Source organism: Pseudorca crassidens, chromosome 5 (assembly GCF_039906515.1).
Source record: "Pseudorca crassidens isolate mPseCra1 chromosome 5, mPseCra1.hap1, whole genome shotgun sequence".
NCBI lineage: Eukaryota > Metazoa > Chordata > Mammalia > Artiodactyla > Delphinidae > Pseudorca > Pseudorca crassidens.
Window position 1 is genome coordinate 145,752,688 of NC_090300.1, and position 16,941 is coordinate 145,769,628.

A 16,941-nucleotide genomic window follows, 5' to 3' on the forward strand; every position below is an offset into this window, starting at 1 on the left:
CAGTCTGTCGTGGGGCTGGTGAGGCCACAGGTTCAGAGGGCCAGAGGGGCCCCCAGGAAAGGCTGAGCCCCCCAGCCCCGCCCAGCCTGAGCAGTCACCTGTCTGTGCGGCCTGCTGCCCTCCCCCCAGGAGAGAAGGCGGGAGGCACCTGCTTCCTGGGAAGCAGGGACACAAGCTCATCTTGCTTCCCAGCGAACCAGCCTCCCGTGGGACTCAGCCCCACTTTTAAAGTGTTAGCGCCTTTAAATAGGGGCTCGCCAGGCAGGAGAGGCCCAGAACATTCTAGCTAGAGTCCCGTGGGCAGATCTGCTCTGGGGAAGCGCAGGTCATGGAGCGGCCGGTGTTTGGCGGGGGGCCAGGGTGGGAGGCGCTGGGGGCAAGGGGAGGACTCACCTTGAAGGCCCCCAGGCCCAGCAGAGGGGGCTGAATTGGGGTGGGGTGGGGTCCACAGTCCCCCCCATGCCTTGGAAGGGTCACTCTGGAAGCAGCGTGGAGAGGACGCAGGCAGGATCCCAGAAGGAAGGAGAAGAGAGAGGAAAAGGGGCCTGTGAAAGCCAGTGGGAGATTCCTGGTCGCTATGGGACGGGAGCAGACGGGGACACAGACCTGGGGAGGCGGGTGACTTGAAGCCCTGTCGTATTTAGTTGGTGACGTTTGAGGAAGGGGCTGTGGCGCGCGTGGGAGGGGCACAGTGAGGAGGAACGTCCAGGCACACGGCCCACTGGACACCTGCTCGGGCAGGTCCCGGCTTGCTGCCTGGGCCCCGCTTGACCCTGCAGCTGCTGCGGGGCTGCCCTGTGACCGCCGGGGAGGGCATGGTGGGCTGCAGCACTTGTTCCTGCAGCTTGGGAGACCCCCAGTGAGCCTCGGTCTCCCCCACCTCCGAGCTCAGGGACACCACGTGGGCAGCTAGAAGGTGCCTGGTGGGAAGTATTTACACCACGGGCACCAGCAGCTCAGCTTTCTCCACACCTGCCTGGCTCCTCGGATCAAAGCTGGTGCAGAGGTGCCTCACGACGGCTTGGCTCTCTGGAACCAGAAGTGAGAGGTCCCTGTAAGTGATGCGCTGAGACCCACTGGTTGATTAGCACAGAGGAGCCTGGGGCCACAGCCCGGATGTGGCAGCCTGGGCACCTGGGGCGGAGAGGCAGGCAGAAGGCACTCGCCTCCGGGCCGCCCGGGGCTGGGGTTTCTCATGTCTCGGCAACCTCAGCTCAGCGGTCTCATCCCCGGCAGCAGTGAAACCTCAGCTTTCCTTTCTTCTCTCTCTTCCCACTCAACAGTCAAGAACCCAAAAAAGGGAAGAGCATTATGTGAGAAGAGAACACGTGATTTTTTTTTTCCGTCTCAATGCCTTTTTCAATTTTTTTAAGTCCCACATTTGGAAGGCCATGATATAAGTCATATATGATCTTAGTTGTGGGAAGGCCATGATAAGCCATATATGACCTTAGTTAAATGTATTTTTACAGTACAAAAACGAATACACAAGCAACGTAGAAAATTTGGAAACAAAGAAAAGGGAAATTGCCCATAAGTCTGCCCTCCCCCCGCCCCCCCAAACAACCCCCCTCCCGCAACAATGACCACGGTTAACATTTTCTTCTAGTTTCATTCAGGGAAGACCTTTTACAGAAGGGTGGTCACCCTGCTGGAGATGTTTTGCAGCACACTTGTACCCCTTGGCAATTTATCTGGAACTCTTCCGAGCCCATAAATCGTGTTCTCCAGCGTGATTTAATGCCCACAAGGCACCGCGTCACACGGATGGGTCAGCACTGAGCAATCTGCTACCACTTAGCATCTAGTGGTTTCCAATTTCTGGTTCTTATAAATAACGCTGCGATGAGTTTCATCTGGTGCAAACACTGCTGCACAAAAGTTGGAATATTTAGTCAGGATGGATTCCTCAGAGCAGAACTGAGCATCTCAGTGGGCACTCACCACCTGCTGCGACGCCCCTGTTCCCGCATGGTCCGTCTCCTCCTCACGCCCTTCTGCACGGCAAGCCCAGGACCCCGCTGGACCCGGAGCCTACCCCAAACTTCCCTTCTCCCAGGCTGATGGCCAGGGCCCCTTTGAGGAAAGAGAATTCCGAGGAAGGGTTATTATCTGATTATTCCAGAGCGGATCCGATTCCCCAGTCCTAGAGAGTCCTGGGCTGTGACTCAGACAGAAATCTCCGCCTTATCTCATGAACCGTGACTCACCTGGGGTTGCCAGGCGCTGGGCAGTCCTGGGTCATTGTTTGTGTCGAGTTAGGGAAGGAGAGGAGGATTTTTGACTTTCTACCAAGTTGGAACCATTTACTGTTCTCTCTGGCTCTCCGTAAGCCGGCCAGCCCTGAGGGATGGAGGGAGTTTCCCAGCAGCCTCCATATTAAGACGAACTTTAACTCGAAAGCACTTCTGTTGTGATCAGGTCACTGTTTTTGGAAGCCCGTTTCTCCTGGTGGCTATTTTCCTTTCGTTTAGATAAATCTCTTGGTTTAGAATAGTTTTCAATTTCCAGACAAAGATGTGCAAAGACAGTAGAGAGAGTCCCCCTTCACCCCTCTCCCAGGGTCCCCAGTGTTAGCTCTTACGTTACCTGGGAGCATTTTCCCCAATAAGGACCAACGTGGGTGCATTACTGCTTAATTCTACTCCACACTTTACTTGGATTTCCCTTTTTTTCCCCCTAATGTCATTTTTCAGTCCCAGGAGCCCATGATACATTTAATCTCATGTTTCTTAACCACCAGGCAGGAGAGGCCCAGAACATTCTAGCTAGAGTCCCGTGGGCAGAGGGACTGCCAACCGAGGCGGCTCGTTTTCACAATGGGAGAGAAAGCAACGTGCTCCCGATCCTTGGCGGGTGGCCCTCCAGGGGTCTCAGCATTTCCATCCCAGCACAGCCTCTCTCGGGCTGCACCAAAGTTGTCCCTGCATGGCCACTTCTCCAGGACGTCAGACATCGGAATAGCCACCGGGGCAACTAGGAAGTGAGGAGGGGGCCGAGGACAGCGTGGAGAGGAGAACGCGCTTGACAGTGACCGCCGAGCCCAGGCTCAGCTTCCGCGAGGAGAGAGCTGACGGGGCCCCACGCAGCTGCCTTGGGGATGTGTTCCCAGCAGGAGGGGCCGCCACCTTCTTTCTGGCTGTGGAGCACCCCGCAGAGACTCTGGAGAGCCCCAGAGGACCACCCTTAGGACCCCGGCCCCTCGGCCCTTCCTTTCCACTTGGCGACCCCACGCATCCTCCCAAGCGGCTGGCCCTCCCCAGCTCTGAGGGCGTGTTTCCAGAGCACGGCTGTCACGCCTTCGCTGACTGTCCTGGAGTTTGGGGAGCCCAGAGTGGCTCTCCTGAATGTCACGTAGGACACAGAGCTTTACGTGGACCTGGGCAGGAGGCAGATGGGTTTGAGTGACACCCAGTCGGGCCTGGAGCCCTCGTCCCCGGGTGGGTGGGCGGAGCTCACACAGGCCCTTCCTCGGATGCTGGTGTTGGGGTCTTGCCTTCCTTGTGCTCCCTCCCTGCTGCCCTCAGCCCCCGGACGCTCACGGCTGCCCAGCTTCCTGCATCCCATGCTGCCCTGAGCTCCATCCACTGCTGGGCCTGCACAGACCTGGCAGGGGGGTCGCCCTGCCGCCCCCGACGCCCAGCCACCGAGCAAGTGTCCGGCAGCATCAGCTGGCGCCCTGGCCGCCTCCCTGCAGAGAGCAGCACGCCCGCTTCCCCCGGGTTCCCGTTCTTCTCTCCCTCTCCTGTGCTTTCCTGTCCCCTGAATGTCAGCACCCTGGCTCCCGGCTAGTCCCCTAGGAGCCCCCGGATTCTCAGATAGTTCCTGCTCTTATCAGATCTCTGAAAGCTCTTTGCTTTAGAAGCCCATGCCTCCGCCAGCCCTCACCACACCTGGCTGCACATCCCCCGTCGTCTTTGCCTCCTGCAGGCTCCTGTCCTCACGTCTGCATCGTCTGCCCCGAGCTGCGTCCCACCGAGCACGTTGTGAGTGCTGGCCCTGGAGGTGTGCAGCCCACAGCCCCACTGATTGACCTCAGCGGACCTCCCGGGCATTGACCAGGGGAGGGGACAGGGCCTCGCTGCCCCCCATCTCCATGTGCGCCTCCAGAAAGCGCGCCACACTTCACATCCGCACGGCCAAATCCTGGCTCCACCCAAGGCCACTCTTCCTGCAGCTTCTCCCGGAAATGGTGCCGAGTGGATGCCCAGGCCTGAAGGCTTGGAACCATCTTGAAGCTTCTCTTTCTTTTACACCCTGTCCTGTCAGCACGTCCTGCGGGCACTTCCAGCTACAGACACTCAGGATCTGAGGCTTCCCGCTTGTTTCCACCCATCACCCTGGTCCAGCCTCCACCAGCTCTCGCCTGGACCATCACAATAGGCTCTCGACAGGCGGCTGCCAGAGCACAGCAGGGATTAGCAAGTCAGGCCGCCCTCAGGGAGGCTGTGGACGCAGGACAGGGAAGGGAAGGGGCAGAGGCAGGGGACGATTTCACGGCATTGGCCACGGGGTCGGAAGGTGGTTTGTAAAATCCCGGGTACCTGGGGCTTTGCATACGGGGTGCGGCAGCTCCAGCCCCCAAGGGCCACCTGAGGGTCCTAGGAGGTGGGGACGCAGAGCTTGGCCGAGCACTGAGAGTCTGGGCAGGGCACCACAGCGTCCCCTTCACCACGGACCTGCCCCAAACCCCCAGGGCACCCACCTCAACACCACGGGGGTCTTTCCGTGGTCCAGCCCACCTGCTCACCCACCGCGCCCTCACCAGCCCCGGGGACCTCCTTCTCACCTTTGGGGGGCCCAGCGCATTCCCACTTCCTGGGCCTCAAGCTACAGGCTGTCCCCCCAGTGCCCCGGCCCCTGCAGAGACCCCTGTTCAGGGTGGCCTTCCCTGCCTACCTGCCCCTGGGCCCTGCTTCTTCCCCGCAGCTCTCATTCATCTGAGCTTTTGTAGGCCTATTGGCATATTGGTCTCTGTCCAACATCTAAGTGTCCTGAGGCAGGGACTTTGCCTCGGGCCCACTGCTGGGTCACGGGTACCTTGCTTTGTGTCTGGCACATAGTAGGTGCTCAATAAATATTCAATGAGTGAGTGAGTGAGCTGTCAGGACACAGAGCAGAAAGGGGGCCTCTACGGGCGTGGTAGAGAGCCCTGTACATGGACTCCTGAGGCCTAGAGGAACAGGTCACCCGGGCCCCCAGCTTCCTGGGAGAAGCTGCCCTCCTCCCAGGAAAGACGGTCAGGCTACGTTAGAGTCAGAGCAAACGGCCTCGCTGGCTGCTCTGCAGGACAGGGCGAGGCCCTGCCCAGGCCTGGCGGTGGCCCTTGAGTGGGCTGCCCTGTGCGCCTCGGAACCGCAGACAGATCCCAGTGCCAGGAGGCATCCAGACACAGCGCCACGCAGGCCATCCGGGATTCCACAGCCAATAGCACTAATCGCTGCTCGCTTGTCCCCCAGCCCTGAATCGATCTGAGGAGTTCGCATCTAGACCCGGCATCTGCCCGGCGGTGAGGCCAGAAGCGTCTGCCTCGCCATGCACCCTGGATACGGACTGTCCTGGTCTTCAGAAGTGCTGCCCTTCGTCGGGGGGCCCCCGCTGCTCGGCCCCTGCCCCCCGAGGTAGGGCTGAGGCCTGATCTGGGAGAAGGTGGGGGGAGGAGTGAGTTTCTGGTAGCAGCAGCCCGGGTTTTGTGGGGAGCCTGCAGCCTGTGCACGGGCCCATTTCACTCATAAAATCGGCCACTGACCCCTCAGGGGGAGAAGTGTGCTCACAGCTGCCCTGAGGGGGTTAGACATTCCTGGAAAAGCAGGGACCCCAGTTTCCCAAGATTGCCTGGGGAGGCCCTCAGAGCTCCCGGTGAGCTTGCTGGGAGCTGAGCTGTGTCAGAGCTGGGAGGTTTAGGACTGTCTGCTTGTGCAGCCCCACGGGGACCCGAAATCCTTCCCAGGCCCCCGTCTGGCAAGTCAGTGCAGGCCCCCAGGAGAAGAGGTGGTCAAGGTTCAGAGCCAGTGAAACACATATAAACTGTATATATATATAACGTGCAATATACAATATATTATAAAACATGAAGTATTAGTATAATATGTATCTTATTAGCATAGTATAAAGTAATAGTATACATAATGTAAATATTATGTTACATATAATATATAATGATACTATTATACTGTATACATTATAGTATATATGTCATAAGTAATATACGTCATGTTATCTAATATACCTTGTGTACAATAGTACATTCTACGGTATAAATGGGACCATAGATAACATAAGAGAAGCGGGGCAGGGGGTCGGAAGCGTGCCACCCCATTCCCCAGGGGCCTCCTGTGGCCCCAGCCTGTCCTGGGCCTGAGGCTCATCCCTGTGCCCTCGGGCAGCTCCAGAGGGGAAGCTGGCGAGTTTCTGGTACAACGTGACCGTCCTGGTGAAGATGGACTTCACGGAGCTCCAGCAGGCGGACCCCAGGCTGCTGGATCACATGAGGCTTCTGCACTCCATGGTAGGTGTCGGGGTGTCAGGAGGGGTTCCATAAGAGACCCCAACTGACTGACTCTGAACCAAATGTGGATTCTTACTTAAAAACAGCTTGGGGCTTCCCTGGTGGCGCAGTGGTTGAGAGCCCGCCTGCTGATGCAGGGCACACGGGTTCGTGCCCCGGGTCCGGGAAGATCCCACATGCCGCGGAGCGGCTGGGCCTGTGAGCCATGGCCGCTGAGCCTGCGCGTCCGGAGCCTGTGCTCCGCAACGGGAGAGGCCACAACAGTGGGAGGCCCGCGTACCACAAAAAAAAAAAAAAAAAAAAAAAAAAAAACCAGCTTGAAAGAGATACGATTTTTGTGCAATAAAATGCCCTCTCGGAGGGTGCAGTTTGCTGTGTTTTGAGGTACGTGGCGTGCAAGCCCTACCCTATCACGACGTGAAGCAGGAAACTCCTCCTCTTTTCAGGGTCTGTTGCTTAAGGCCCGGGTGCAGCCTTCCCAGGCCCCAGAGCTGTGCCCTTGAGCACCCCTCTCACGCATCCCGAGTTCTGGCTCCCGCTTTAGGGAAGTCCCAGGAGTTCTGGAAGGTGCTGAGATGGGGACCTCTAGACTGGGCTCCTCCGCCTTGGCACTGTCGACGTTTGGGGCTGCATGGCTCTGTCATGGGGCTGCCTGTCCCCACAGGGTTTTGCAGCAGGCCTGGCTCTACCCAAAAGAGGCCAGAAACGTGCCCGGCTGTGACAACCAAAACTGTCTCTAGATGTGGCCACAGGCCCCCTGAGGGGCAAGGCCCACACCCCACCCCCGGGAGGGAGCCCCAGCCTAGACACAGCTCATGCTTGCTGACGCCTCAGCAGCGCCTTGCAACCAGCAGGACGTCTTCACGCTCTGGGAGTCGCCCCACCCCCGCCCAGGTCCTGGGAGCCCAGTTGGGGGCAGGCACTGCTCACCACCACCTGACGGTGCCTGCCCAGGGTGGTGGTCTGACCTCAGGACCCGCTTCCCAGGTGAGTGCCCTGCAGTCACCCCACGCTGGGAAGGGCCCTGCATTTGTATAATGCTCTGCTATTGCCTCTTGAAATGCTTAATAGTTTTTGAACAAGGGGCTGCACGTTTCCTTCCGCACTGGACCCCTCACGCTGTGTGCCTGGTCCTTCCTGACTGTCAGGTCCCGTAGATGTGGCCCCTGGGTCATGAAATCAGACCAGAGTTGGCCGGGGTGAGCCCAAAACAGATGGCATACACCCTCACCTTGCTCTGGGCTGTCCAGTAAAACGGCTTGAGAGGTACTCCCGAAGGTCACCTTGACCCAGAAGCCTCTTTAACTGTCCCAGCTAGAAGAGATTTTTGTCTTTTCTTAGCTGGGGATGCCTAGTTGGCCAGTAAGAACATGGCTCTGGAGCCAGACTGCATGGATTCAAATCCCAATACTGTCACTCATCAGCTGTGTGACCTTGCTCAAGTTACTTAACCTCTCTGTGCCTTAGATACCTACTCTATTAAACAGGAATAATCATAAGCCTACATGAGACAGTGGCTGTGAGGTTTAGACAGTACATTAAAAGGCTTAAAACGATGTTGATCCATGTAGGTTCTGAGCTGCTGTGATTGTTGGTTTTTTTTTTTTTTTTTTTTTTCTCTTGCGGCACGCGGGCCTCTCACTGCCGTGGCCTCTCCCGTTGCGGAGCCCAGGCTCCGGACGCGCAGGCTCAGCGGCCATGGCTCACGGGCCCAGCCGCTCCGCGGCACGTGGGATCCTCCCGGACCGGGGCACGAACCCGTGTCCCCTGCATCGGCAGGCGGACTCTCAACCACTGCGCCACCAGGGAAGCCCTGATTATTGGTTTTTGAATGTTATTGTTCTCGTCACCCTTTGCCTCTTCGTGTGTGAAGGTTTTGTTCCTGCCCTCAGGAGAGCCTGTCCACATGGGCTCCTGACTGCAGCAGGTGCTGGGCGCCCTAACTGAGGGGTTTGCACGAGGCCAGTGTTGACTTCCTGATCTGCCTCCCCCTGTGAAGGGTTTCAAGTCTGCTGAGGAGGGCGCGGGCTCCAGGGCCCCCCAAACACCTTTCTGGTTTCCAGGGGAGACTTGTGGGTTTGTTGGCAAAGCCTGCTTCGGTGATGCCCTTCTGCCTGGTAGTCACGCTGTTTGCATGTCTTCCCAAGGCAAATATCAATGCTACCTTGAGATTTCGGGATATTAGACTGGAACAAAAAGAATTCATATGAAATGAGAAAAGAGATCATTCAATTTCAGAAAATATCAGATGTGGTCTGACGTCCAGTTCCCCAATTCCAGACCTGATTCTCTGTTGTCAGCTGCAAGGGCGGGGACCAGTGGGGGGACCCTGGTTGACCGGTGTCTCTTCCTGGGGCTGCGGTAGCAGACCACACAGCAGAGGTCCGCTCCAGGCGTCTCCTTAGCTTCTCCCTGTGTCCTCACATTGTTTCCTCTGCCAGTGTCTGTCTGTGTCCAAACGTCTTCTTTGTGGAAGGACACCAGTCATCTTGGACCAAGGCCCACCCTAATGAGCTCATCTTAACTAACTACATCTGCAACGGCCCTATCTCCAAATAAGGTCACATTCTGAGGTTCTGGGGGATTAGGACTCCAACATGGGGATTTTTTTTTGGGAGGGGGACACAATTCAACCCCAAAGTATTTATAATCTGGTTTGCGGGACTTTATTGGAATGACAACAGAAATAAAAATATTGGAGAGAGTTTTTTGCTGCACAGGAGAATGGTGTGTGTGTGGTGTGTGTGTGTGTGTGTGTGGTGTGTGTTTGTGCAGTTAATTTTAACGTCCCTAGGCCTCTGTCTCCCTGTCTGTCCGATGGGCGCGTCCTTCCACCACCTGATGCTCTGACTCTGGTTTCACAGGTCACCAGTGCCCTGCAGCCACTGGACACCGCTGTCCACCACTTGCACTCGGCCGGGGGGGACACCTCGATCACGGTGTCCCGGCTGCTGCTGGGTCTGCCGCAGCCGGAGCCTGTGGCCCGCGTCTCCGCGGCGCTGGAGGGCGTGGTGAAACGCATCTATGAAGTGATTGACATCCGGGTGCAAGGTACGGCTTCCCTTTGTTGTCCCCTTGGGGGCGGGGGCCGCCGGAGTGGGAGAATCATCCAGTGGGTGAGGGGCGGTCAGACCCACCTTTAGCTCATCCCAGCCCAGAGTTTAAACTCCAAGTTCCGAAGCCGAGATTTTGAGAACTCGTTCTGTGCTAGCATCCCCTTCCCCTCCCCTCCTTCCGGCCTCCTCCTAAGCCTCTCACGTCCAGTTTCTCCTTCCATCCAGGTGGAGGCTGGAGAACAAATCCTAGAACAGCACACAAATAACAATTTGCTCAGTTCTCGGGTTCCCAAATTTCCTTGTGGCCTCTTTCCCACCCTCGCTAAGGACATCCTTACATCTCGAAGGCTCTTAAAGCAGAGTTGGCACAAATCTGAGTTTGGTGCAGCAGATAGATGTGTTTCTGGAAGAAATTACCTGGCTTTTTTCTTTTCTTTTTTTTTTTCTGTCCATGTCAGGGTTTGGCAAACTTTCTGAAGAAGGCCAGATAGTAAATATTTTTGGCTGTGGGCCACATGGCCTGTTTCAACAGCTCAGCTTTGCAAAGTGGCATGAAAGTAACCTTGGACAGTCCGTGAGCAGATGGCTGGGCTCCAACAGCACTTTCCTTCCCGCTACAGAAGGCAGCTGGAGTTTGCTGCACCCTTAGGAGGATGGCCGCTCTCGTGAGGCAGCCCTTTCTATGCCGCTGAAGGTCACACAGAAAGACGCCAGGGTCTGGAGCCCAGGGAAAGCTCTAGTGATGGCCTTCCCTTCAACTCTGCAAATGTTCTTGAAAACCAAACCGAGCAGCGCCCTTAAACCAAGTGCTTGTCTCGTCCGTTCTGACAGGTTTCCGTCCGGAGACCCTAGAAACTCCCCAGCAGGTGAACAAGGAGGGGTTAGCTCACGAGGCAGCGAGAGAGAAGGCACTCGGCAGGGCCCGCGGGCGCGTCCGCGGGAGTGGGTCAGAGAGACTCCGTTATGGGGTGCGGCTCTGATTGGGTGGCTGAGGAGAGGGAGGGGTAAGGGAGTGGGGCTTGTTCTAGGTTGGATGCTGTCAGAAAGCAGAGGCAGTTCTGTGATTGGGTATTTCAATCAATCTCATCCGCGGGGAGGGGAAACCAGCATGAAGACGAGCTAGGGTTAGTAAAGAACGAACAGCCCCTCACTGCGGCCAAGAGAGCGGTTGGTGCTCGGTGGGTGACGGTGGCCTTTTTTTTCCGTCTGGCTTAGATAAAAGGGTGATATGGCCTTGCTCGGTCCTGGCGGCAGAGAAGCTTGGCTTCCGACAGGAGAGGGCCAGGCCCTTCTGCAGGTCAAGGGCTGCTCTGCCCTATTTCTCCATCCATACACTGCCGTCCACAGGATAGATGCTTGGGAAGGATGTCTGGACCTCGTGATTTCAGACTCAACACAGCCCCAAAGTGATCTGCTCGGGCCACAGCGCCCACCCAAGCACATGGAGCTGTGCCTTGAGCCGTGGGCCAGCTGCTCCGGTGAAGAGGGTTGTGACCGATGGGGCCTCTGAGGCAGGGCATCAAGAGGCCCCTGGGGACCGCAGCCCAGACCACTTCCTCAGCTCGTGTGATACACATCTAGAGGTTAATGGGAAGGACCGATGGCCCTGATGAGTATTCTCACCTGTTCTCCTTTCCCACAGACGTAGATGAATGTTCCTATGACGAACTCAACGCCTGCGCTGGGAGGGGACGGTGTCTAAACATGGAGGGCTTGTACCAGTGCCTCGGTCACCCGGAGTCGCCCAGCTCGTCCCCCCAGAAGCTGGATGGCAGCTGTGAAGGTGAGCGACCGGGCTCTCCAGGTGGGGAAGGAAGGCCTTAAGGAAGCCTCAGTTGAGATGCAGACACACCTTATCCCCTTTGGCCTCTAGAGTTCTCTCTTCTTTCTGGAACCTGATTTATGGCTTTAACAACATTGTTACGGGAGTGCAAGGATAAGTCGCTCCCAGTCTCAGCACCGTGGCCAATTGTTTTTATTTTCTCCTGTTTCCTTCCAGTTTTTTTGTTTTTGACCTTATTTAAATCCTGCCACATATTCAATTTTGTATCTTGCTTTCTTCACTTCCCATTATGTCATGTAAAGGTTTCCAAGAAGCAACCTTGTCTTCATAATTACGATTTTCAATGCTCGAGTAACAGTGGTATGCTATAGCAGGGATGCAATGCTCTTAGCTATTTCCCTCGTGGGGGACTTGTATGTCACCTCCAACATTCCTCTCTGAACACTACAACTTTCGCTAGCATTGTGAAGTGGTTGGGGAGAATCTTGTTATAACTGAGTTGGAATAAATTAGTGATTTAATCCTCATGTTCTTTTCCCTTTAAGGGGAGAGGGGTGATTGAGTGGTGGCTATTCCTAGGGTCTCTGGAGTTTTAAAAATGCACCTACCAGCCCCACCTCTGCAGCCAGACTCGCCTGTCCTGTGCCCTGGGGGCTTTGTCCGATTAGAACTGTGCATCTCCTCTGTGCACGATGTACCCACAAAGCTTTGCACAGAATCCCAGCAGCCCGTCCTAGATCTTCTGCGCCGTGGCCTCAGGGGGGAGCAACCCGACCCGCCATGTGAACAGAAGTTTGGAATATACAGTTATTGACAATACTCTGCTCGGTTATCTGAGAAGACATCAGACTCTGTTCACAGGCAGGAGTGCTGCCAAACTGCCACGCTGACAGCTCAACATAAACAGGGAAAGCGCACCACCCCGACCTCAGTTCCAACAGGGCAGAAAAGACAAAGCCGGTGTCTCCCGATCAGAAAGTTAGAGCGAATTCCAATAGCATATGGTGAAGGGAAACAGCACATGTTTTAAATTTAGAAGCTAATATAATAAATGAGCTATCTGCTGGAACGGGTTAGAGGTACAGACCCGTGGAAAATACAGCGCAAATTTCAGATGCTTTTCTTGTGAAATTAGTCACCCAGTTAATGACACACAGGGCAGCTGGATTCTTGCACAAGAAAACCCCTAAGAAATATTGCCGGGTTTGCACTTCATGTTCCAGGAACACGTTCTGCTTTCAGGATGGAGTGGAACTGTATTCAAGGGTCATCCTAACTCCCTCCGACATGGTCCCCTACCCAGCTGAAGACTGATAGCTATTCAGCTCCATAAAGAACCATCTTCTGAGGTGGCTGCTTGGTGAGGGCAGGGCCGCCGCTGGAGAGTCCACTAGGCTGCGAAGGATTACCGCTCAAGTTCACAAACCTGATCTATAGTCAGGTTTTCGACGACTGAATGCTCAGCATCTTGGCTCAAATGCCCAGTGTTTCTACCTTTACAAGGTTCAGGTGTCCAGCTGACAGGTCCAGGGCTTAAAAAGGAGCAGAGACTGACACGGGAGATCACGGGAAAGCCCACTGCCCCAGCAGCACCCTTCCTGCACCACCAGACACAGGGCAGGGCTGCCTGGAAGGAACAAAGGCCCAGACCCGTGGACACAGCGAATCTGACATGCTTCCCTCAGATCAGTGTCGACTCCTGAATTCAGGTTCACAGCCGCAGCCCGGGGAGGGCCGCAGGGCAGTGGCACCCTGGGATCACACCCGGTCAAGAACTGGGCTTATCTTCTGGGGCCGCATTTTCAGAGGGAGGGACGTTGCAAAGCCAAAGGGCAGTGACAGAAAGCGTCCTGGCCAATGAACTGAAATCCAAGTCAGAGGGAAGAAGGAAGGGTCAGGAAAGAAGGATTATTTCCGGCTTAGAGTATCTCAGGTTCTGTCCTCCAGAAGAGGGCTTAGCCTTAGTGTGTCAGAAGTTGGCTGATTTCACAGCAACACAAAGACCTTCCCAACAAGTTGTACCTTCTCACCAACAGCGGCCTTGAAAACTACTTTAAGACACGTGGGTAGGTGGATTCATTTCCTGGGCCTGTGTAACAAAACGGCACACACTTGGGGGTTTAAGACAACAGAAGTTTATTCCCTCACGGTTCTGGAGGGCAGAAGCCCACCATCGTTATCACTGGGTTCAAGTCCAGGTGTCGGCAGGGCCAGGTTCCCTGCGGAGGCTCTAGGGAAGACCCCTTCTTTGCCTCACCCTTCTTCTGAGGGCTGCACAAATCCACTGGCTCGTGGCCACATCGCTCCCATCTTCAAGGCCAACGTCTTCAATCCTCTCTCTGTTCCCTTTGCACGTGGCCTTCTCTTCTGTGTGTGCGCGTGCATTCTCTCTCCCGACTCTCTCTTGCGATCGCATTTAAGTCCCACCTGGATCATCCAGGACAGTCTCTTCTTGAGATCCTTAACTTCGTCAGACCTGCAAAGACCCTTTTTCCAAATAAGGTCACATTTCCAGGTTCCAGGGATTAGGAGCTGCTATCTTTGGAGGTCATTACCCAGTCTATTGCCGGTGGTGGGACAGTTTAGGAGTGCAGCATGGGAACTTGGTCATGAGTGATTGGACGGCTTTGCCATTGACTCTCGACTTGACCTTTCTAGGCCTCAGTTTCGTCCTCTGTAAAATGGGATCATAGTACAGTAGAACCTATTACTTGGTATTGTTAGAAGGGCAGCTCTAAGTGTGTCACTGATGGCCTGGCTGGCAGCATGATGCCTGTAGTGGGAGGGGGTGCCCATAGCGCCGTGGGTGTCCCCACAGCCCCGTGTCCCCACTGCTGCTACGACACTGGCCACACTGGCTTGGACATCCCATGTGTGTGTCTGGCATCGCTGTGGACCTTAATCCATCCTTGTTTCCATCACTGTGCTGGATACCTAGTAGGTGCTCAATAAATGTCAAACCGTATGAAATAGCCACCGTGGTTGGTCAAACACGGTTGAATCCGGACAATTGTAAACGTCTCAAGGTAATAAATTGGAGAAAGAGCTACACAAATGTTCGGCTGTAGCATTCTCTGCAGGGAGGACTTATTTCTACGGATGAGAGGGCCACACGCCCACAGCGCCTTAGCTGCAGGGACCATGGGCAGACGGCAGCTTCTGCAGATGCTTCTGAGGGTTTCATAGCCGTCGAAACCACCCTGTTGGTGGCTCCTTATCCCAGTGTTCTAGGGACCCTCTGGCGTCTTAATTTAAACCGTGGATATGTCTCCAGCCAGCCCGATACCCTCTCAGACTTCCTAAACGCCAGTCCCGGAGTTCTTTCCAACACCTAGGGGACCCTTTCTATTTTAATTCCCCTCAGCCTGGAGGCACTCGTGCTTGGCCCATAATACGGATTCGTTTGCTGTTCCACATCGAGTGATGCCTGAGTGGCAACCAGGACGTGGGGTTGCAACCTTGTTGCGAGCTGCATGCGGCAACCAGGCCTCAGGCCTCGTTCTCAGCCTCACTGTCCTATTTGCCAGGTGTCGTGTGGCCACCTGCGGGATTGAAAGAATGTTGGGTGTTGTATGGTTTGCGTGAATCAGAACATTCCGTGCTTTTAGCAGATTTTTAGAAAAGTTGTAGCTTTTCCTTACTTTCTCAGTGACACGTTCCTGGGGACACAGACCGAAAAGTTACGTGGTTATTAGACCCCCAGAAGGTGATTGTCTTGATTTCATGGTCCCAGTGGCCGGGAGGTGGGGGTGAGACCCACGGTCTCAGGGCCTGAGCTGCTGTCCAGTCCTCAGCTGAAACAAAGGACAGCGTCATAAAGAGTGAAAACCACCTGTGAGACAAAGGCACAGAAAAATACTGGACAATTCAGTGAAAAGGACAAACGCGTCTCCTTCAAAGCACACGCTACCTCTGCATGCAAGGAGAGTTTTCAGGAAGCTGCGAGAATTTAGATGGAGGGAGGGTTGGGCTCACCTGTCTCTCCAGCATCCACCAGTTTATACCCGTGCTTTGCGGGGACCTGCAGGGACTCACGGTAGGGGAGCACGTCCACAGGGCACTGCCATTTCTAAAGGGCAGCTCAGGGAGGACCCAGCAGGGCTGAGCTGCAGGATGAGGGTGGGTCACCAGCCTTGATCCTGAGCCTCTTGGCAGCCAAGGCAAAAAGGGAAATGTGTTGAATTGTGCCAATTTTAATTTTTACTGAAAGGAAGCGTACACATTTGTCGGAAAGACAATTTTTTTGTAATATTAGAAAGCATATATCCTATGAATCCCTACAGGAAGGGCTTTGGAAACTTCACATATATTTTAATTCTTTTTTCTTTACTGTGGTTTTGCAAAAGATTTAAAAAAAATCTCCTCATCGCTTGTTTCTTATAGAAATCAAATTCTGCTGTAAAAATGGTGGTGTCTATAGACTGAGGGCCACCCTAGGCTTTGTATAATTCATATTGGCCAGGTGCCTGCTGTGAAGCCAGAATTTTTCTCCCCAAAAAAGACATTTAATTCCATCTGAGCATTAAAATACACATTGGTTGTTATATTTGAGTATTACTCCCTAAGGCATGAATGTCGATATGAAAACGCAGGACACCGCAGCCTGACTCCGGAGTCCTGCTTCCCCATGGGCCATTGTTTGGGTGATGAATTAGCTGAGCAGAAGACCTCGGGCAAACGATCAAGTACCTGTGACTCAGAAGAGCAGGCCCTTTGAATCTGTGTTGAGACAGCATTTATAAACGTAGCCCAGAAACATCACACCCTGCATTAATCTGCTCAGGCTGCCGTAACACACACCACAGACTGCGGGGCTTAAACAACAGGAAGTTACTCTCTCACAGTCCAGAGGCTGGACGTCCAAGAGCAAGGTGTTGGCAGGCTCGTGCCTTCAGAGGCCTCTTGGCGTGCAGACGGCCGTCTCCTCCCCGTGTCCTCACGTGGTCCTCCCTCTACCTGGCTGTGTCCTCATCTCCTGTTCTATAAGGACACGAGTCAGGGTGCATTAGGGCCACCCTGATGACCTCACTTTAACTTAACAAGTTCTCTAATGACTTTGTCTCCACATACGGCCACATTTTGAGGCACTGGGGGGTTAGGACCCCACACACGAGTTTTAGGGGAACACAGTTCAGCCCATCACACACCATAATGACCACAGCTACAAAAACAGCCGGGTTGTTTTCATGGCTTGGCTATTGTAAATAATGCTGTAATGAACGTGGGGTGCCGGTATCCCTTTGAGTTAGTGATTTTGTTTCCTTCATATAAATAACTAGGAAAGGAATTGCTGGATCATATGGTAGTTTCATTTTTCATTTCTTGAGGAACCTCCATACCGTCCTCTATAGTGGCTGCACCAATTTACATTCCCACCAGCCGCGCACGAGGGTTCCCTTTTCTCCACACCCTGTTCAGCATTTCTTCCCTCTTGTCTTTCTGATAGCAGCCATGCTAGCAGGTGTGAGGTGCTACCTCACTGCGGTTTTGATTTGCATTTCCCAGATGGTCAGTGATGCTGAGCACATTTTCACGTGCCTGTTGGCCATCTGTGTGTCTTCTCTGGAAAAATGTCTATTCAGATCCATTGCCCA

At 54.6% G+C, this 16,941-nt stretch overlaps 1 protein-coding gene across 1 annotated transcript in view; it reads left to right on the forward strand.

The window, feature by feature from the left end:
- Nucleotides 1-16,941, forward strand: part of UMODL1 (uromodulin like 1) — a 63,652-nt gene that overhangs the window by 5,392 nt on the left and 41,319 nt on the right. The window contains exons 3-6 of the mRNA XM_067739556.1: nt 5,460-5,621; nt 6,387-6,508; nt 9,373-9,559; nt 11,207-11,347. Of these exons, the coding sequence (XP_067595657.1) occupies nt 5,460-5,621; nt 6,387-6,508; nt 9,373-9,559; nt 11,207-11,347 (612 nt within the window). The remainder of the gene's footprint in view (nt 1-5,459; nt 5,622-6,386; nt 6,509-9,372; nt 9,560-11,206; nt 11,348-16,941) is intronic.